Source organism: Gossypium hirsutum, chromosome D04 (genome assembly GCF_007990345.1).
Source record: "Gossypium hirsutum isolate 1008001.06 chromosome D04, Gossypium_hirsutum_v2.1, whole genome shotgun sequence".
Lineage (NCBI taxonomy): Eukaryota > Viridiplantae > Streptophyta > Magnoliopsida > Malvales > Malvaceae > Gossypium > Gossypium hirsutum.
Genome location: NC_053440.1, coordinates 40,920,522 through 40,944,463, shown reverse-complemented (window position 1 = coordinate 40,944,463; position 23,942 = coordinate 40,920,522). Strand labels below are relative to the sequence as shown.

Genomic DNA, 23,942 nt, shown 5'->3' with positions numbered 1-23,942 from the left:
ACCACATGACCTAGAAAAGTTCCTCTTTTAACTAGAACTCCCGTTTGCTAAACTTAGCATAAAACTTTTTCACACGGTGTATCTGAAGAACTACTCTAAGATGCTTATTATGATCATCCTCAGTCTTAGAGTATACCAGAATGTTGTCGATGAAAACCACGATGAACTAGTCCTAATATGACTAGAAAACTCGATTGTAAGGTCCATGAATGCAACCAAAATATTTGTCAAACCAAAGGGCATGACTAAAAACTCGTAGTGCTCATAATAAGTCCTAAAAGCAGTCTTATGAATGTCAGCTTCCTTAACCTTAAGCTAATGGTACCCAGAACAGAGATCTATCTTAGAGAATAAAGAGGCCCTATGAAACTAATCGAAAAAATCATCGATCCTCAGAAGTGGGTACTTATTCTTTACTGTCAATTTATTCAGTTGACGATAATCCACACACATCCTTATTGTACCATCTTTTTTCTCTACAAATAGAACTGGTGCTCCCCACGAAAACACACTAAGCCAGATGAACCCTCAATCGAGAATTCCTAAAGTTGAACTTTTAGTTCCATAAGCTCTTTCAGTGCTATGCGATAAGGAGCAATAGACACTAAAGCTGTACCCAGTAGTACCTCGATACGAAACTCGATCTCTCTATCCGGAGGTAACCCCGATAATTCTTTGGGAAAGACATCCAGAAAATCTCTAACTGTCCAAATATCCCCAACAGACAAATCTATAAAACTCGAATTATGTACAAAGGCTAGAAATGCATCACATCCTTTTCGCACTAACTTTTCGGCCACTAAAGCGGAGATCACATTAGAAAGGTAATATTGATGCTTGTCGATCCTAACAACCTCTAAATCATCCATAGATCTCAGAGTTACCTCTTAGTCGCACAGTCCAAGCTAACTCAATGCTCCACGAGCTAATTCATTCTTAGTATCAGATCAAATTCTCCAAACTGTAACTCCGTCAAATTAGTCGAAAACACAACACCTTGTATCTCAAGCGGTATTCTCTTATAAACCCTCTCAATCCAAATTGACTAACCTAGGGGACTAATCACAGAAACCTCACTAGAAGTGCTCTCAACAGGAATACCCAAGCTCACAGAAACAGAACTAGCTATATAAGAGTGTGTTGAACATATATCTATCAGTGCAAAGCACAATACAAAATTAATAAAAAATGTACCAGCGATAAAGTTTTCGGTGTCTCTGTCGTTACGGTGCCTAACCGCATATACCAAAGCAGATTACCTAGCCTCAGTCAAATTAGCACCTCTGCCTAGTGTTCTTTGACCCTTACCCAGTCCATTACCACCTCTGGCCTGACTACTGCCCCTAGGTGGCTGTTGTACTTTCCTTTGGGGATGAACTTGTACCTGATCAGAATGAAGTGGACAATCCTTGATGCAGTGTTTCATTAACCCACATCGCAAACAACCTCTCAACCTCCTCCAACATTCGCCCGTATGACACCTACCACAATCTTCACATACTCGTGTGTTAGTAATTGCAACTTGCCCTTCAACCCTCGGAGGCCCATCAAACTTGGCCTGTTTCTTAGGCTGTTGAACAGAACTAGATGGCTCTAAATCCCTCTTAGTTTTACCTCTCTCTCGATCTCTCTTTTTGCGCTTAGTGCGCTTAACCTCTTCATCGATGTCCACCTTATCTACCAGACGAAAAAAACCCACTCCCTCTATGGGGCTATCAAACCTTGAGGTCATACCTCAGCCCTTCCTCAAACTGAATGCTCTTATCGTAGTCAATCGATATAAGCCTACTAGAATATCTGCTCAATCTCATAAACTCAGCCTCATACTTAGCCACAGTCATATCCCCCTGAGTAAGGCCCATAAACTCACGTCTACGAGACTCCACATACTTGCACTAGAAGGTGTTCTTAAAATACTCTCAAGAAATCTAATTTGGCTAAGTACCCTCCTCAATGGTTAGCCACCACTAGCGAAACAAAGACACTGCACCCTTCAATTTTTGCTCAAGGGTGTAGTCTATACCATTCATGATCCTCTCAGTGGCCTCCAACCAATGATCGGCTATTTTCGGGGCAACTCTAGTGACGCCACTAAACAACTCAACACCATTGGACCGGAGTCATTCAGTTACTGATCAACGACTCCCAGATCCAGTATAGGTCCCAACGACCATCTCTAAAACTCTTAACATAGCTTGGGACAATGCATTGTCCCAAGCCTTCTGAGTTTAAAACCTAGTCTTCATAGTAGGCGTACTCAGTGTTTCACTTGTATCCAAATTGGGCATACTACCCATTGAGGATGGTTCAGCTCGAGTCCTCTTCTGTGCTTGTTGCACCCACAGGTACCACGTCCATGAGTTCCACATGCACTCATTTTATGTTTAACTACATTACAGAATTTTATGTATCAGTTTCGATGTTTATTAACTGATATTTTATGCTCAGGAAGTTATCAGAATAATTTACGAAGTTGTTACAATCTCTGTTCTGGAGAGTATTTCTAATCATTTTAGAGTTTTTCTATACTAAAAGTTTAACTATGTCAAAAGTACTTACAGGATCGGCACCAGAGACTCAGTATTTTGGAGACTTACTTTTTAGGTTTAAATAGAAATGAATTATTTTTAAAATAGTTTTCACAAAATTTTGAACCCAAATTTCACAGTCCGAGTTTTGTAACCTGACTCTAATACTACCAAATTTAACACCCCAAACCTAACCTAGGCATTATGGCCAAATCTGGAGATGTTACTGCATGTTCATTCGAAAACCCAGAATTCTTTTGTTATGAAAAACCATTATTAGCTTTTATTACGTAAAAATCTGGTTTGTTTTCAAACATATCTTCCTTAACCGTTTTAGAAAAAACGTTGTTTATATACATATTTAAATATTTCATAAGCATTTAAGTTTATAGAAAAAAAAATCTTATTTGAGTCCATCTTCGAAAACACAGCTTGTTATAGTGAAATCAAACATTTCACATATCCAATTTTAAGCCTACCAAAACGGTAAAACAATTAAAATAAAAAAATCCAGAAATTTAAACAGTCCCAAAAACGTCTCAAATAGTCCATCAAAATTAAAGTATTACAAACCAACCATTTTGTATATTTTAACAAAAAGTTAACCGAGCTCTCGTCGCACTAATCCGTTCTAATTCTAGGGGTTACTTGAAAGTAATAGACCAAGAGAGAGTGAGTATTCGAAACTCAGTTTGTAACATATCATATTATCATTAGAATTAATCAAACAGATATCATAAATAGCCCAATCCACTACACACCATCTCCGATCATCCCAACACACTATATAGGGTATTAAATAACCATTCAGCCCAATACACATATAGAATTTATCAGATATCAAAATACACATACTCTCATAATAGATACAAATCATACACAATATTTTTCAAATCATTCATAGTATATTACAAAATTTACTTATCTCATATAATTCCTAACATGCATACATATATTTAATTTTATGCTATCAGATAATCAAAATTCATGTTTTATAGCTTAATTCATAACATACCGACTCTATGGAAAGCCTACGTTTGACCCGAACGACTTATAAAGCCCTAGGGAAATTTTTAGATTTTTTGCCCCACATGCCCGTGTGGCCCATACGACCCAATTGGTCTAGACCGTGTGGCTTAACAGTTTCACATAGAGCCTATCACACAACCATGTGTCACACATGGCCTACCACACATCCGTGTAGCATCGATAGCACAGATTTTTGGTTTTCGTTACACACCTAATTCGATTACGTTACAGAAGTACCCATGACACTCGTAAAACCTAAAAACAAGATTAAATCGACTAATTTAACGATGATTCACGAATTTAAATTAAGAATTGAACATAAACATCCTTAATCGACCCCCAAAAGCAAGTTCAAACATTTATCGATAACTGAACATCAACCACTCGATACTTAAATCATTGGAGAAATACCAAATGTCTCACGATTCTCCCCTAGTTGAGCATAAAAAAGATCAAACACAATCAATAATCTCATCCATTACAATGAATAATGAAAACCCCAACTTACTCATCAACTATCAAAAACAAAAAAACTTCACCTACCCTGAGTTCATACTGAATCGAAACAACAAGAATGGATTTGAAAGATAGCAGAGTTACAAACAAAATAGAATTAGTGAATCGAAGAAAGAAAAAATTAAGATTTAACTTTACTTTGATTGGGGGAAAATAACATAAAGGAATTGCAAGAAAAAACCAAAAAGAAATTTAAAAAATGGGGAAAAAAACAAAAGAACGTGTATAATAGGAACAGATTTTTTTGGGAAAAAATTAGAAAAAATTAAAATAAAATAATATTATTTTAATAATATAACACTATTTTACTTTAAAACAAAATCAAAATCCTAACCAACCTCCAACCTGATAAGTTACCATCTTTTCAAGGATTTTAATTAAAATCAAACACCACCATTTGGGTGGCACCCAAAGGTTGACAATAATAAATTCAATTTTGCTCACGAAAAAACTCGAACACAAAACTAAATATATGCTAACACCTTACCACTGAACCAACAGACTCATTTTGTTCTAAGTTGACCAAAAATAATAATTAAGTCAAATGAAAGAGGATAGGCTTAATAACAAAAATAACAGAATTTTCCAAAAAGTGAGATTTGAACCCAAGACCCCTAACATACAATCAAAACACTTAACCATTGAAGCAGATATTGACTCATGATAGAATTTAACAAATCATAAATTTAAATTTTTGGGGTGTTACATTTATATTGTTCGATATTTTCATTTGAGCCTTGTTTGTTTTAAAATCCATTTACATACAACTTGTTTTGATCCTTTTGAAAATTCAACAATGTCCCAAACTTGTTTTTGTTCTATAGATTTGATCTTATCGTCTATGGAATTTAGCTATTTATCAGAGTCATCATTATTTATGGCTTGTGAAAACAAAACTGAATCTTTATTGATTCCAATATCAAAATTTGACTCTTGCAAATAAGCCACATAAATGTTAACAATTACCAATTAACAATTGTCTCTTTCTTTGAGATATTTATAATGGCATTACTTGTAGTTCTTTTTCATCAGACCTTTGTGAGTTAGTGATGTGATTCCTGTCACATCATGTGACTCAACAAAAAACACTCGGGATTGGCCCAAGCGTAAGGGGCCCAAAACTAAAATGAAATCCTTCAAATGAGTGTTTAGTTTAATATTTTCATGTTTTGTTGTTTTAACGTGTTAGGTGTCAAGTTATTTGTTGTTTAAATTATTCCACAGGTTTGAATGTGTTCATTTGTTTTATTATTTCTAAGTTGTTAAGTTAGTTTTCATGCAAGTGTTATTTTACCATGTTTGAGTCATTTGTTCTTAAATATTGCTTATGTGCGTGATTGTGTGAGTGTCATGGTATGAATATGTGTATATGGGTGTGAGTCAAAGTATAGTTTCTAAATTCTTGGCTGAATTTTGAGTGAAGAAATTGTGTTTAAGTGTTGCCTATTTATACCTAATGTAAGTGACCATTCATTGTCGTAATGCATGCACAAAGGAACCTTCCAGAATATTCATGAATGAAGCTTTCAATAAAGTTCATGTGGCTGTTCATATGGTGTGCAAGCTACATGTCAACATGCATTCCTTAAAGGTAAAAGATTCATGACAATAATGCAAGTGCATGGACGATAGCAATATGGGAGATGAATTCATCAAATTCAAGTTGTCCATTCAAGTATTCAAGATGCATTAAATCCTAAAATTAAAGTGTGCATGAGCCATGCAATGTACTTTCGTCCCAGGGGGATTTTTGGAAATTAAAGGGCTGCACCTACATTGAATTGGAAAAATACTTCCTAGCTAAGCATGCATGAATGCCCAAGTGAAGAGACATCACATTTATTTGGCCAAGCATGCACCAAACATCAAGCATGAACTGAATTTACTTCATGGAGTGTGGACACATTGATGTTTTAATGTGAACAACTTAACTGTTAGGTGTGAATGTGTTTGTGTTAGTGTGAATTCATTTTATGCCAAATTTGAATGGCCATTTTAGGTGTTATATAAACCGTGTAAAAGGACATTTCATGGGTAGGCCATGTTAATACAAAGACTTTTATTTGTGAGAATTTCTCTCCAAGGTTCTAAACCAAACATATTTGAAATCAAACTTTCTTAGAGTTTGTGGCGTTCAACCCTTTGACTTATCACTTCGTTTACTACCTCAAAGTGTGGCGTCTTCGTTATACCAAGGTTCTAGCGTTTGCCAAATTTACCTGGGTCGATTTTGATTATAACTCCGGTTCTGTAAAATATTCAAATGCTACGGGTCGCGGTTTCGACCAACCTTTGAACCTATTCAAGACGATCCTTCAAAACAAGCAATTTTTTGAACTATCCTAAGTCTTGAGAAATTGCATCAGTTAGCTTCTTTAGGAGTGTTCCATCATTTAAATGTTGTTCAACATTATTAAGACATTCATTATTTGTTGGAACAACATTTGTGGTAGTTGTGGATAAATGAACATTTATAAGTGTAGGAAAACCTACTCCAATTTATTTTATATCCACAACTTATTTTGAAGCACTCCTACTAACTTTGCTATGCTCAAGGAATCTAGCATATAGACCCAAATTTTTGTCCCAATTTAGTGTATTTCTCATAATATTCATCACCTCTATTTGATCATACTATTTTTCACCTTTTTATCTGTTTGCTATTTAACCACATTAATGTATACCTCAATGGCATTTATTGACTAAAACTTCATCAAGAAAATAGATAAAAAAAATATCATGAAAAATAATCAATAAATGTGATAAAATACTTTCTCAATTAAAAGATAGAACATGAAAGGTCAAACATATATTGGTGTGTATTATTTTAAGAAGTTGGGTACTTTTTGTGGCACCTTTCTTAGCATGTTTTGGTTTGTTTTGTCTTAATGCAATCCACTCGTACACCAAGATCAATAAAAATCTAGATTCGGTAGAATTTCATTCTTTACTAATATTTTTAACCCTTCTTTGGATACATGACCCAAACGTTTAGGACACAAATAAGCAAAATTTTCATTTAGCATACTACGTTTCATTCCAACATTGATAAGATCAACAAGTAAGGATTCTTCAAAAACATTATCAAGTTTCAATTTATATAAACTATCAATAAGGTTTCCTAAACCTAAAATAATAATATTATTAAATAAATTGAAACAACCATGTCCAAACTTAACATTAAACCCAGAAACATCAAGTTTTGAAATAGATATAAGGTTCCAAGAAATTGAAAGTACATGAAGAGTCTGAAATAGGTCTAAGTGATAACCAGTATCTAAGACCAAACAATAAGTTCCTATGCCTTCAATCGAAGCCTTTATAGGTTCCCCATATATAGGAAATCTTTAGTTGGACTTGTGATGTGGATTGAAAGGAATATCTACGTTAGGTTTACATGAGTAGTAGTATTGGAATCAAACCACCAAGTATTATTAGGAACTTTAGTTAAGTTTGATTCAAAACATACAAAAACATAAACTTTGCCTTTGTTTTCAAACCAAGCTTTGCTTTTTAGGCAATCTTTCTGATAGTGTCCTACTTTCTTACAAAGTGAAACTTATCTACCATTCATTACTTTTTCTCGCTGTTAGAGAAATTGATAGGCAAGTTTTTCTTCTTCTTAAACTTGTAGGTTTTGCCTTAAGTCCTTTGCTAGCTCCTTGACTCACAAGGTTGATGGAATTACTTTCTTGACTCTTTAATCTTGTTTCCTCCTAAATGAACTTACTAGACAATTTATTAACATCCCACTTATCTTTAATAATGTTATAGTTAATTTGGAATGGCCCATAATTTAGAGGTAGTAAGTTCAATAGGAATTGTACTAAAAAGGATTCATCCACCATCATCCTCAGGGTTTTTAGCCTTGCTGTAATATTAGTCATCTCAATGATATGTTCTTGCATTCCCCTCGACCCACCATACTTCATAGTCGTGAGTTGTTTCATTAAAGTACCAACGAGTGACTTATCCGCAGAATAGAAACGTTCTTTAACAAAAATAAGATATTCTTTTGCACTTTCAATTTGTGGAATTATGATCTTAATGTTGTTGTCAATAGTCAATCACAAAAACATAAGGCTCAATCTATTTGATCGTTCTCATTGTTTATGGCATAACATCTCTTCGTCACTGCTTGAATTAGTAATAGCAACATGTTTATCTTATAATAACGTCAAATCAAGATCCAAAACACCTAAATGGAACTAGACTTATTCACTTCATTCAAAAAAGTTTAACCCATTAAATAAAGTAACAGATAAAGCTTGCGAGTGAAGAGATATAACTGCAAAATAATACATAAAAGCAAAAGAATAATTAAATACTCAAATATTGAACTCAAATATGCAAACAATCCAAGTATATCCTAATTCTCCTTTGAGTAGATACTACAATATACTTTCAAAAACAAATGTTAATAACCTTAATGGACAAATAAATATTTTTTTTATAAAATATACACATTGTCTTTGGGCGTTCAAATATATATCTAACAAAATATTAATTTGTCACCATAATTTTCACTATTCATAGAATAAATAATTTACCTTTGGGCAAATTTAGAAATTCTAATGGGTAGTAAAATTTTGGGTAAATATTAATTTACCTTTGGTCTAATTCATAGAATAAATATTAACAAAAATGTTAATAACTTTTTACATGTAAACAAAAAGACTATAAACTATAAAATAGCTAGAGTTTTTAATTAACTTGTTGGCTTAGACATTGATTTTCCCTTTAGCACCATTCACACAATTGTATTTATAACCCAAAAACCATTATCCACATTTACATTCATCATTCATCATAAAACATGAATCTAACGTAATATTTCAATGTAGTTTGAAAAATTCATGTGTTATCGATAAAATTAAAATAACAAATTTTAATGAAAAATCATATATTTTATAATCTAAGCTCATAATACGACGTGTAAAATCTTAATTTTTAATTATTATGTAAATTAAATACTTAATATTGTATAAATAATGAGTTGACCCCGTTTTATCAAGCTGTTGACACCATTTTTTTGATAAAAGGGGTGTCGACTTGGATTTTGAAAACGAAAATGAAAACGGGAATCGCCACCAATCTTTTTTTGATGAGGTGTGATCGGGTCACCTCAAAAAAGTGGTTGTTTTTAATAAATGATTTGATTTTTATTAAAACCACAATTTTGGTCCACGAAATTTAGAAAAAAACAGGTTCGGGAGTCAGTTACGTACGAAGAAGGATTAGCACCCTCGTAACGCCCAAAATTGGTACCTAGTTGATTAATTAGTGTCTTAGTGTCGAAAATTAAAAAACTTTAAAGGGATTTAAAATACGATTCTTTATTAAAACGATGAAAATTTTCGAGGAAAAAGGGCATATTTCACATTAATCGAGATGAAGAATTACGTCTCGTAAGTTAGGACACAATGCCTTGAATTCTCGATACGCAAAGAAATGCCAAAATTTTACTTACTCAAAAAGATGTTTGACTATCTCGGGCTTAGAAAAGAGATCATGTTCCGTAAGTTAGAACACGATCTTTTATCAATTCTCGAGATCACTTAAAATCTTACGTTTTAAAAAAAGTTCATGTATTTGGATTAATCGAAAAAGAAATCGAAACCCCGTAAGTTAGGGCACAACCTTTTCGAATCTCAAAATACGTGATTTTGCTTATTTTATAAAACAAATTTTGACATCTCGAATAAAATGAAACACGATGTTGTAGTAAAAATGAGAAAATAAATTACATTTCTAGTATGCATAACAGAATAAATACTAAGGCATTACTATAAACAAAGATATGAAGAGCAAGAATGAAGTAAAATAAACAAGTTGAAATTAACAATACAGATAATAAATAAAACACATTAACGATTTAAAACTAAAGATCTAATATTAAGATAATATGGTATAAAACAATCTAAGAATCATAAAAAATTATAATAATAACAATAACAATAATAATAAATAAAATCTAAAATTTAAAGACTTTATGAAGAAATATTTAATAAATAAAATGACATACTAAAAATAAATATATTTAAATAGATAAACAAATAAATAAAAAATAACACAAAAATAACTAATATAATAATAATCATAAGTAAATAAACAATATGTATAATATACTGATAAACCTACTAAATATGTAAATAAAGAAAATAACATAATAGTAGGGCTATTAAAATAATTAATTTTAAAAAAGCTAAAATAACAAAAAAAGGACTAAATTGAACCTTTAAATAAAATTCGGGGGCAAAATCTGAAAATAAATAAAAGGGAAGGACTGTTTTGAATGCGCGGATAACATGGAGGGGCTGGAAGGGAATTTTCCCTTCTCCTCCAAAACGACATCATTCCAGCAAGGACCAATTTGCAAATATAAATAAATGATAGAGCAAAATTAGAAAAAAGAAAGACTTGATTGTAAATAATAAAAAAGGCGGAAGGACCAGGGTTGTAAATAACTCATTAATTGAAAACACGCGGATCCCCCAGGAGTGGGTCGGGTCACGCGCGGATCGCGTCTAAACGACGCCGTTTAGCGTCAGGGGGCAAGGGTGCAAAACGGCAGCGTTTTGCTGAGGCTATTTAAGTTTAAAAAAAATTAGAAAAATCATTTCAGCCCATTTTTTAAAAAAAAAACTTTCAAAAACTTCTCAAACTCTCTCCCTCTCCCCTGAATCCGACCATGGGTGCCGCCGTCCGTCCATCGCACTGGCGCCGTGACCGGTAGCCGGCGACGAACCAAATGGGTTTTTAAGCCCTGTTTTCAACGATTTGAAGGTCAAGCCTTCTCAACCAAGAAGAAAACCGAAAGAAAAGACCCTCACCCCTTTTAAGGCTGATTTCGGCAACGGAGAGAGGACCTCCGACGACGTGGCCGCGGGACATCTCAGGTGAGCCTTTCTTTTTCCCTTTTATCTTTGTAGGTAGAAATAAAAATAAATAAACAAAACAAAACAAAAAAACTCAAGAACAAATAAATAGAAATAACAACCGAAAATCACCTTTGAAGTTTTGTTTTCTTTTTTTTTAATATGTCTGTAAAAAAAATTACATTGACTTGGTGATGGCTTTTTATAGCCGAAATTGATACAACATTTTTTTCTTTGTTTGCTGCTTGCGTTTTTGTTCTGTTCTTGCAGGTGATTGACGGGCGCAAGTGGTAGAGGCAGTGAAGTGACCGTAGCGGTGGTGGCAGGTCAAGGGTCAGAAGAACCTAGGTGCGGCGTACCTAGGGTTAGGGTTTCCAGACCCTTTTTCTTACTTTGGGCCATTTGGGCCGTGGGAAATTGGGTTAGGTTGTATTTGGGTCCGTTTGGGTTAGGGGTAGATTTGGGCTTATTGGGTTGTTTTTGCTTTCTGATTTGGGTTGTATTGGGTTACTTGGGTTTAGGCAGGTTTTAGGCCCCGGGCAAATTTGGGCTTGTACATAATGATTTTAGGATATTTAGAATAATATGGTTTTGTAAACATAAAAAATAATTGATGTAGATTTGGAGTTAGTCATTAAACTTGACGAATAACACGAAGAACACGTGATAAATTGATTTTTTTCCCTCTTCAATTTTTTCCTTAATTGCACAAACCTTAAGTGATGGAGACTATAATTTTTATTTGTATCACGTAACTGGATGAATTGATAGAATTTTATTTCCATTCAAAATAAAACTCTTATCCCTTTTAAATTGGGCCACATTATTTAAGATTTAAAGTGGGTTTGGATGGGCGGTATGGTTAGTTTACTTTTTGTCTCACACTACAGTATCTAATCTCGCTGCCACCACTGTTTTTACTCTAACCGCAGCTAAACGCACTGCCCATCTAAACCCACCCTTAGTTGAGTCCACATAATTGGTCTAAAATCTTACATTAATATGGGATTCACATGAAGGATCTATGTATTGTAAAAAAAGAGTTTTGGACCAATCAGAATTCATTATGTGTCATTATTATTTATCTCGAATTAAATTAATAATAGATAAAGCATGAAATTAATCATATAAGAACTTTTTTATGAATATAATATATTCTTTAAGGATTATTTTATCTCTATTCAATTTAAATTAATATGTGATATATAAAAAAAAGAGTTTAATCCTTGTAGATAATCAAATGAAGAAGTTATATAATATAATAAATTTCTTTTAATTAAGTGACTAACATTATAAAATGGGGTCACCTCTAAGTCATTCAATACAAACTCAGTAGTCTAGAAGTTTAGACATTGATGCTGGAAGTGAAGATTAGTAACTCTCTCTCGAATTTTTTTTTTAAAAAGGCCACATCAATTTTGAAGAAAGTTGCTCTTTGCTATTTGTTCAACCGACATAAAAAAGGTTAAACTTGTTTGCAAGATCAAGCTTAGAAACCACTTGAAGTGGAATCAGCCATACAATATCAAGTCTCAAAGATCCTTAAATCAAAGTTCTTCCCAATTCGGTTGCATTAAAATAAAAAAGATTAAACTCGTCTTTCAAAATCAAGTATTAACGACCTTTACAGTGAACCACATTGATCTAAGGCCAAGTGTAGAATACTCTTGAATCAAATCTTCATTATTAGTTTTTAAGATCAAATCTTGAAGGCCCTTAAAGCTAACTACACTAATTTAAGATCAGGTCTTGAAGGCTCTTGAGTCCAAATCAAATTTTCAAGGGACCAGCTCTTCAAACTTATTTTCAAAATCAAGTCTCAAAGATCCTTGAAGCAAACCCCATCGATCCAAAATCAAATCTAAATGTCATTTGGATTGAAACTCCATTAAAGAGAAAAATTAGAGGTATCTAAAGATTGTAACTCAAATTTTATAAATAAAATTATTTTATTTGTTGCTATTTTCAGTTAATTATTTGACTTGATATTTGTGAGTATATATTTACACCCTTCACTATCTCCTTTATAAACATAGCGTTACTCTACCCTTACCTTTTTTTTCACGTATTCTCCCATAGAATCTCTACGTGTGGAAGACTATCTTCTACCACTACAACAATATTTAAGCATAAATAGAATTTAAAATAAATAAATTACATCATTTAAAAATAAAATTATCATATTATCATATTTAGCTTTTATCAAAAACCATCTAAAATACAAGATTCTATAGGGGGAATAATGTTAATCAAAGTAGAGAGTAGATATGGACTCCTCTGCCTATGGACTCCTTTAGACTGAATACAGATGGTGTCTGTAATCCGAATTTGGAGTTTTCTTGCTCGGCAATAGTAGCAAGGAATGAGTAAGGCAGATGGATGTGGAGATTAAGAAGAAATAATTGGAAGTTGTAGTGTTCTTTAAGCTGAACTTTGAGCCATTTATGACGGTCTCCAATTAGCTTGGGAGGCTAAATGGTTGAATATTATTATTGAAACAGATTGTGTCTTGGCTATCAAAGGTACCCATGGAGATCATAAAAGACATTCAAATAGGGATTTGATTTTGCGGATCCAAGAATTGTGTAGGCGTGAGTGGAGAGTGCTCATAAAACAAGTACATAGAGAGGTAAATTTTGCTATTGATATCGTAGATAATTTGATGAAGGATTACCCCTTCGGTGAGCGACTCTTTCATGTGGCTCCTCCTTCGATTGATGACCAAATTCGGTTTGATAGATGTGCTTGGTTTTCCAATCGGGATTCTACTTATAGTTTGTAATTGGTATTGTTCTCTTGTTACCAAAAAAAAACTATCTAAAATAATTTAAAGTATTATACATATAAAATTAAAATTATTAAATAAATAATATTTAAAATGAAATTTTAGTATTATCAAACAACATAATTATTTTTAATTTTTTAATAATATATTAAATAATTGTATAATATAATTATATAATATAATTTCAATACTTATGAAATTTAGTACAAAAAATATAATACTTAGTTTTCAGCATTTAATTTCTTCATTTTATCAACCAACATATGAAAAGTATTGAACGATATAATGTGTTAATTCGTTGAATTTATCTTTTAGATTTTCGTTCACTTGCAATTTGACGAATCAATTAATATTTATAAAATAAGAGATGAACACAAATTTTAGTTACGAAATTTTTCTACGTTCATGGGACCTTACCTACAAACTAATCTACTATAAATCAATAAATATAGAATGCGGTTTAAGTTCATCTCAACACTTCTATGCTTCAATTTAGATCATTAACCCAATAAAGCTTTCTTTCTAAAAGTTTATGATGCGAAAACCCGGATCTAGACACAAGAGAAACACAAATTAGAAATAAAACGAGAATAAATAAAATTAGTTAAATAATAATAATGAAAAGAAAAAAAAAGATAGGTTTGCCCTATGGAACCCTTGGTTAACTTGCAACCAAAAACGCCAATAATTGAGCGACTCCCTACGAAACCCCTAGAAGAAGAACCTCTAGAAACACCGATGAACGGGAAAGAAATTTGAATATTTGTAACTCCGAGATACCCTCAAAAGTAACAAACTCCAAACTAAATAGCAAGAGAAGAATCACTCTACTCTCAAAAATTTGCCTCACACAAATTTGGAAGAAAACAAATACTCTCTTTTTATTCGATGCCCCCCAATGTGTAGAAAGCAAGCCTATTTATAGGCAAAATACAAGAGTAATTGAACCCTAATAAAACTCTTTAAAATTATTTAAGAAAATAAATAAATAATAGCCTAACCAATAGAATTACTTAAAACTCATAAGTGATGTGTCCCAACCAATGAGAATTAAGTAAATAATAATAATAAGATACATAAAAGATTAATCCACCAATTTATGGGCTTTCACTATTCCAAGATTGGTCCAGTGAATTGCATTCCCGTATTTGTCAACGTCACGAACATGATGAATTAAATTTGTAGCAACAAAGTCTTGGACAAAAGCATTCATCTTTGATTTTAATTGCAGTGCCTTGCTTCGAGTGATTAGACCACTAGGAAAAACAACCCCTTGAGTGTCACCTCCTTGGCTCGTATCAGTTTAGTTGCAAACTGAACAACTTGCTTACAATAATTTTACACTAAAATAAGTTCCTCACTAATCAAGATAAGTGCTCTCTGAAACTCATATATAAAACATAGCAAACCTTCTCTTTGACAACCTATAATAGCTTGCAAAAATACAATTAATGTGAATCTCTAACTCCTTGACTCCAGTTCGACAAAGTCTTCAATATAGAATGAAATTTTAAAAATCTTTACATTGTTGTCTTTTTTTGAAAAATAAATCTCTTTAAATGAAAAGAAAAGAAAACTCGATCACATTAGAAGTCTTCAAAAAATCGTTACTTGACTTGATTTTTTCACGTTTTGACTTCAACAACAGGTTGCTAAGAATCTCCAAAGATATGCAATAAATAACTTCAATAGTTTTAATCAAAATATGTCAACTAAATATGGTAAATTGCAGTAACTTGCCAAATGCACATTGAATTACAACTACATATAAACCCTACAACTGGTACTAACATATTCAACTTCCAAAAAGGAGGAAGAAGAAAAAATGAAGATAGTTACCATAATTTAGACTGTCTATGTTGCTGTCAAAGTGTTTGAGCGAAAGGAAAATTTGAAGAATGAAAAACATTGAAAACAAAATAAAGTTGTCGGAATTTCGAAACTGCCAACATGACGGGCCTGGTCTTTTTGAATCCTTCTAACCAAGCCCATTAAATTTGGGACCAATGCAAGGTTTTAGTTTCAACATGTCAACACTGTATACTATTACTTTATGTTAATTAAGTTTAATTTGTGTTGTGTTTTTTTGGGTAGATAAATCAAAATCAAAATCAAAGATTATATTAATTTCTCAAAGCATTAACATAGTCCATCTCGACTAAATCTCGAACTGACTCTGGAGGATCTCCGAACTATGGAATCCCCGTAAATTTTGTCACCTTAAATTTAGTCATGTTAATTAAGTTTAAATTGTGTTGCGTTTTAATATTCAAAATTAGGTGGCAAAGAATAAAAACTATTCATATGTACGTTACGTGGGATATTTTGATTGAACAGGTAAAATTTTTTTATGAATTTCATTATAAATTTTGATTATATCTATTTTTTTGGACAGAATGTCTAGAATTATTCATAGTCCTTCCCCAATCCATAAATAGGAGGATAATACGCTTCAGTGCAGTCGAATCCACGTCCTTCTGCGTTGGTAACAATGTTTATATAAATCGAGTTAAATTAATTAAAAAGTTAAATTACAAATTTTTCGTAATATATGTTGATCTAATTTCCCTAAATTACTATGTTGAGTTCATGTAACACATGGGCCAATCCAAAGGAGGCAAGTGGGTTTATTGCAATTTTAAACTCTCATTTTTTTCTTTTTGTAATATAATTGAATCCTTTCAACATGAAAATTTTAAGTTCCCCGACAATTTGTATGGGTCCAAGTGATTAATAAATTGATTTATTTAAAGTTTAATTTTAGTACTAATTGTTATGGTGTAATTGTTTGTAACCTCTATTAATTTATGCACACATGTAGTTACGTCCTTAATTATTTTTCATTTTGATCCCTCTAATATGTTATCTAATTTAGTTTGGCATTATTAAATCCCTTAAATTTCGATGGCCGAATAACTTGCACTAATTAATGACAATTTAATGAAGGAAATAATACAATTCGATTAAAAACAATTATAGTCAACTTTGTCTGTAATAATTCTATTTGTTTACAAAAATTTTGGATGTTATAAAGAGGTTATTATTATACACCTATAACAGTATTTGAGACACATACAACAATATTTAAGATTTAGGTCATATTTAAATTTTTACAATTTTATGTTAAAAAAACATAATATTTAATAATAATAGGCTTAAAGGTAAAAAAAAAACCCTTAATAAAAAAATTTAAAAAACCAATTAAGCCCTTAAAAAATCACTCTATTAAGCCCTCAATGAAAAAAGTTTAATTAGACCATTCCATTAACGATTTAATTGACTGATTTGATCATTAACAATATTGATATGATAAGTGGAGTTAACGTGCCATGTTGATATGGCATCTCACCTGTCAGCAAAAAATTAAAATTTTAAATTTTTTAAAAATAAAATTAATAAAAATAAATTAAAAACTATAAAAATATTATAAAAACCATTCGTACATGTTTATTTTAGATGAGTGTAAAACTATAAAAAAAATTAATAAATATAAAAATTAATAAACATCATTAAAAATATTATAAAGATTCATAAATATATTAATAATTTATAAAATAAAAAATAAAAAGCAAAGCAATTGGAGCAGTCTTATGCATTTCCAAGGGAGTAGTGCGAAAGCAATGAAAGATTGCTGGGGTTTCTTCAGTCGTGAGGGAAAGGTCAAAAATGGTTAATGGTGGTGATAGTAGTGCGGAGCTTATGGACGTTGGAAGCCTAACTGTGTTCCAAAATTATTAATATTATTTTAAAATCCATTTAATATGTAAAAAAATTCAAAATTCAAAAATTAATAATTATTAATAATTTATAAACAAATTAATAATTAGACCTGTAAAACATTTTCTTTTCATATTACATGACTTTTAAAATATTTATCATATATATATATATTATATTATATTATAAGGTCTAAGACCCTAGTTGATACGGACCCCTATTTTTTAACACGTAGTATACATGTGGCAATTTTTTATAAATCAATTTATAATTTCATATCGATTATAAAATACTCTCATAATTTACACTTACCCTATAAACAAGTGTAAATTTCATCTCTATTTTTATAAGCTCTATGAAGTTTCTTCCTTCAAAAAAATCTATGAGAATGAACTTATAGTTTAAAAATATTTATATATTATTTATAATCATATATATATATGAAAGAGAGAAATAATCACATTTCTATTGTTTCGGAAATAACTTAAAATTACCATTTATTTTTATTTTATTTTATTTCAATTTATAAAGTTTTAGTAAACATTAGAATTTTTACATACTTTTAGATATAATTTAAGAAATTTAAAAGTCTCGTCTCACATTTACTTTATAAATAAGTGACAACTTGTTTACTATTTTCATTAAAAAGTTAACTTTAATCCCACATTGACTAAGAAATACTCTTATATCTGACATTTATCTTATAATTAAGTGATAATTTCTTCACTATTTTCATTAAAAAGTTAATTTTTATCCCACATTGAATAGAAAATTCTCTTATAACTTACTTCTTCACTATTTTTATTAAAAAATTAATTTTAATCCTTAAAAAAAAGTTAATTTTCATCCCACCTTGGTGAGAGAACACTCTCATGCATACACTTACCTTATAAATCAGTGTAAATTTCTTCATTATTTTTATTAAATAGTTAATTTTTAATCACACGTTGACTAGAGAACACTCTCATATATCACATTTACTTTATAAATAAGTGATAATTTCTTTATTATTTTTATTAAAAAATTCATTTTAATCTCACATTGATTTAACAATACTCTCATAGCTCACTTCTTCACTATTTATAAATATGAATGGTGGTGATTACAATACAATACTAATACCAAGATTTTTGTAGTAGTACTTTGATTTTGCAAATATATGGTGGTGATTCAAATCTGCACTTAAAGTCAACAAACAGCTATATGTAAATATTTTATATATAAAAAATGGGTTACTTTAATCTTCTTTATATATGCACTAAATATTATATATATAATATGACGTAATTAAATGCTTCTTTTAATTTAAATATAATTAACCTGTACATCTGGATTAGCTTTTAGGGTTTTTTCTCTTCTTTGAGAGTTTTTCCTCTGCTACTATAGCTCATTTTCCTCTGCTTATATAGCACGCTTTTTAGGTTTTTTTTATTCTTGTTTTTTTATTGGTGGTTTGGGTGTTGTGAAGGTTTCGGGTTCTGATATGGCTGATGTGGAAGGGGATTTTAAAGGGCTGTCGCTGGAAGATGCTGAAGAAGAGGAAGTTGTCAGATTAAAAGAACCTGTCTCTGGTACTGGAGAATCGCTAGATAATTGCCTGGTCGGATCATTTCTAACATCAAGCGTGGTTAATTTTGTCTATGAAAGCCACTTTGGCGAATGTTTGGCATCCTATACGATTTCTGATCTATCTGATGGGAGATTTCTGTATAGACTGTTTCATAAGGTAGATGCTAATCATATAGAAGCGGGAGGACCATGGAATTTCAATTCACATCTTCTGATTCTGTGAAGGTTACATGATGGAGATGATCCAAAGACTATCCCATTAAAGACCGTTAATTTCTGGGTTTTAGTGCAATAACCTCCTCATAGATTTACTTCAGAAGTGGTGGCTAGACAAATAGGGAATTTCATTGGGCAGTTTATCGAATATGATTGTAAAGTTATCACTCTCGACTATACCGGGGCTTTGAGGGTAAGGGTAAGGGTGGATATGGAGAAATCGCTAAAACGAAAAAAAATAGTTCTGCCAAATGGAACGATAAGATATGTGAAATTTGCTTACGAAAAGTTAACTCTATTTTGTTTCCTTTGTGGAAAGTTAGGCCACAAAGAGAGCTTTTATTTGTTACATGTTTTACAGGATGATCAGGAGCTTTCTTTTAGCCGAGAAAATTCTTTGAAGGCTCCGTTTAGGCGTGCGGTGGCCCTGTCCAACAGGTGGTTGAGGGAGAAAGGTGCTGGTGCACCGGGAATGGAAGGGAGGAATTTTAGGGGGAACACCCCTATCATGGGAAATATAGGGGTGAGATTGGTGCGATCTAGTAATAGGCAATTAAGGGCGAATCTTGGGCGAGTGAATGAGGAAAATTTGAATCCAAATGTTTTGCTTGTGGGATATGGTCAGAGTCAGGGGTTAATTCGGAGAAATAACATGGATTTGGTTATAACGCAAGATAAGCCATCAAATGGGCTTTCGAGTGGTGGTTTCGGTGATGTTATGGGGGAGGATAATCCAATGGTTAATGGAGAAGGCTTGAAGCAGCCTCTCCTTCATTTGGCTAATAGTGAAAGAAATGATAATAGAAATGGTGATGAATACCAAAATGAAATATCGGCAGACCTCGCTCAGCGGGCCAACCGAGAGCAATGAGGCTTGTTAGCTGGAACGTCTAGGGCTTAGGTAACCCTAAGACGGTTCTCGTCTTTGACACACGCTAAATGACATTAACCCCTCTGTAATTTTTCTGGTGGAAATGAAATTACAGAGTAGGTAAATGAAGGGTGTTCGGAGATCATGTGGTTATTTGAATGGTATTGATGTGTCTTCGATAGGGAGTAGTGGGGGGCTCTCCCTAGGATGGAAATCGGGTATTTCTATTACTTTGAGGTCATTTTTTAATAGTCATATTGATGTTTTGATTAATGAAGATACTAATGAAAAGGGTCGGTGATACACTGGTTTTTGTGGAGGGCCGCAAGAAACTCACAGGGAAGATTCATGGCAACTGTTACAGCAATTAAATGATTGTCCTAGTATTCCATGGCTTGTATTCGAGGATTTCAATGAAATATTTTTTTTTTGAAAAGAAAAGTGGCTTGCTTCGCAGTGATAGACAGATGTAAGCTTTTAGTGCTGCCCTTGAGTATTGTGAGCTTGAGGATTTGGGGTATAAGGGTGTATGGTACACTTGGAAACGTGGGCGGTTTGCTAGCAGTAACATCAGAGAGAGGTTGGACAGGGCTGTTGCTAATGCTGTGTGGAGTACAACTTTTCGGCTTTACAAGGTATCTCACTTCACACATTCCTTTTCAAATCATTGTCCAATTGTTGTAGATATGGAGGATGATGGCCATAGAAATCAGCTGTGGCATTTTAAATTTGAGGCAGCTTGGCTTCTTGAGGAAATATACAAAACAGAGGTGGCACACCTTTGGAATGATTCAGATGGTACTATACTTGAAAGATTGAGCTATGTTTGTTGTGGTCTTGGTAAGTGGTTTAAGCGAGTTCATAAAAAAAAAAAGTATTAAGGTGTCCTCTTTGCGTTCTCGTATTGCTCATTTAGGTTCACTAACCCTGACAGATGTTGTGTTGGAGGAGATGGTGAATGCTAAATTGCAGATGAATATGGAGGTTGATAGAGAGGAGATCTATTGGGAACAACGAGCACGAGAAAACTAGTTAAAAAATAGGGATAGGAACACGGCCTTTTTTCACAAGTTTGCATCTCAATGGAAGCGGCTGAATAGAATTAGTTGTATTGAAGACAGTGATGGTCGGATTGTGGAAGGGGATGTGAGAGTGGGAAGGATTACACATGATTATTTTGTTAATTTGTTTGCCACACAGGGTGTTATTGATGATGAAGATATTCTCTTGGGCGTTGATAGGTGTATCATAAACTCGATGAATGCCGATTTAGATAGACCATTCACCAAATAGGAGATTTTCAGTGCTTTGTTGTTGATGTTGCCTCTAAAAGTTTCGGGTTTGGATGGTCTAAGAGCGGTTTTCTATTAGCGTTTTTGGCATATCTTGGAAGATGAAGTGACTGGTTATTGCATTGGTTTTTTAAATGTTGAGTTCCCTATAAACCTTATTAATCATACACATAGTCTTAATTCCAAAAGTTAAGAGTCCTCGCAGCATGATGAATTTCCGTCCCATAAGTCTTTGTAACGTATTGTATAAGATTGCTTATAAGTGTAACAGTCCGGTTTAGACCCTAGTCGAAACAGTGGTTTTAGGACCACAAATTCGAGTCAGAATAATATTTTAATATTATTTTTGTTGTCTACAGCATGTTAATTTATATGTGTGAAAATTTCGTGTGAAAATTTTATTGTTTGTGTGCTCGATTTAATAAAAGGACTTAATCGCGTAAAATGCAAAAGTGGCTAACTTTTTAAATTAATAAATTTAAAAATTTATTATTTTTTCCCTAAATTATATTATCTTATTCATGAAATAAATTAATAAATTTCTGTTTAAAAATTCGAGATGAATTTATTTTTTAAAATATTATTACCATTATAATTTTAAATGAATAAATCTAGTATAAATTATCTAGAAAACTAGTTTTGGGTGGTGCTAGTTTCACAAGAAATCTCCAAAGCTAGAATGGTTTCAAAATCACATGATGTGTACTCCTCTTGGGATGATGAATTCAAAAAACTGGTGCAAAGCTTCCCCAAAGAGAAAGGCTGGGCAGGATCCAATCTTTATTTCTATCAAGGTTTTTGGTGCCCCTCTCTTGTTCTAAAAGCTTTTATTTCTTTCCAGAAACATTTTCAAGCATTTAATTCTGATATCATCGTTGCTACTTTTCCAAAATGTGGTACTACTTGGCTCAAGGCCTTGACTTTCTCCACTTTGTACCGCAATCAGTTCCCATGGGATGAAAATCCATTGCTCACCTTTGGCCCTCACCAACTTGTTCGTTTCTTCGAGTATGATCTTTACTTGAACAACCCTTTTCCTGATCTTCGAAATGTTTGTGCTTATCAGCCAAGGCTTTTTTCCACCCACGCCCCTTATGCTACTTTGCCAACTTCCATTAAGGATTCTGGCTGTAAGATTGTTTACATATGTAGAAACCCCATGGATATGTTCATTTCTCTTTGGCTTTTCTCTGCCAAGCTCCGAGACAAAAACCAAGAGTCACTATCACTAGATGAAGCTTTTGACAAGTTCTACCATGGAATCTCTGCGCATGGACCATTTTTTGATCATGTATTGGGATATTGGAAGGCAAGCCAAGAAAACCCCAACAAAATATTGTTTTTGAACTTTGAAGATCTTAAGGAAGATATGGATTCCCATTTGAAAATTTTGGCCATGTTCTTAGGAGTTCCTTTCACAGATGATGAAGAGAAACAAGGAGTTGTTGAAAAAATAGCGAAAATTTGTAGCTTTGAGAACTTGAAAGAATTGGAAGTGAACATGAAGGACGTACATACTTCTGGAGTTCCACACACACATTTTTTTAGGAAAGGAGAAGTGGGAGATTGGAGCAATTATCTCACACCCTTCATGATTGAATGTTTGGAGAAGCTTATTCAAGAGAAATTGAATGGCTCGGGTTTAACATTTAAACTGCTCTCCGAAACTGCAAACAATATTGCTTCTCCATGATCGCGGGGATGTCTTCTAGCTTTTTTGGGAATGAAATCTCTTTTATTCCCATTTTCTTTATAAATAATCTGTACTAGAGTTCTCTTGTAATCATGATCAGAATAAATTGCTTTGAGGTATGTTTTGTGGATTTTATGTGAAAATAAATGAAGTTGCATTAAACATAAATTTATCTTTATATTTTGTTGGGTTCATAAAAAGAATTTTGAAAGATTCATTATATTTGATATGTAAGTGTTGGGTATACATGTAAAGAGAATGTATAATTAAACTCTAGGGGCAATATTATTAAGTGAAACACTCATAAATCTTAGAAGATGATTATAAAATTTAAACTCTTTGTCAAATATGACTATCCCAAAGAATGATAAAATAAGAGTGTTTAAACTTTGCACGAGATTTTCAAACGAAAAAACTCTCCACCGTTATCTTTGCAAATATAAAGGTTTAATATAAAAATTTGCCTTTAAATTATACCCGTTTTCTTTCTCTTGTTTTCTCTAATATCATTCTCTTCTTCTTCTTCTTCTTCTTCTTCTTAAACAACATGGAATCTGATTCATCGGCAGTCCAAGAAAGGAAGAAGGGAAAAGCCCTCTCCTTGTACAGTTCTGTCCTCTCTCTAACTTGCCTTAACAAGTTAATCCTTTTCAAATTTTCTCCAATTTATCTGCGCTTCTAGTATGGATGAAAGTTTGAGAATGGCAAGAGTGGGGGTTGATGTCAACAGCGATGGTGACAATGGGACTTCCGAGTGAAGAAGAAAGATAATAAAAAGAGAGAAAGACGGGAAAGAGAATACAGGGAGGGATCCGTGTTCAATCATTACCCATTTAAGTAATGGTTTA

The 23,942-nt window shown here is 32.6% G+C and overlaps 1 protein-coding gene across 1 annotated transcript; it reads left to right on the top strand.

Moving 5' to 3' along the window:
- The first annotated feature begins 21,786 nt into the window (after positions 1 to 21,786).
- LOC107899488 (cytosolic sulfotransferase 15) lies at positions 21,787 to 23,213 on the top strand. Its single transcript, XM_016825213.2, has one exon. It carries the CDS (start codon positions 22,081 to 22,083, stop codon positions 23,092 to 23,094), a length of 1,014 nt encoding a protein of 337 aa, XP_016680702.2. The 5' UTR covers positions 21,787 to 22,080; the 3' UTR covers positions 23,095 to 23,213.
- The last annotated feature ends 729 nt before the right edge of the window (positions 23,214 to 23,942 follow it).

What these genes read in the sequence shown, in the direction of transcription:
- LOC107899488 (XM_016825213.2), top strand. Translation starts at nt 22,081, where the DNA reads ATGGTTTCAAAATCACATGATGTGTACTCCTCTTGGGATGATGAATTC.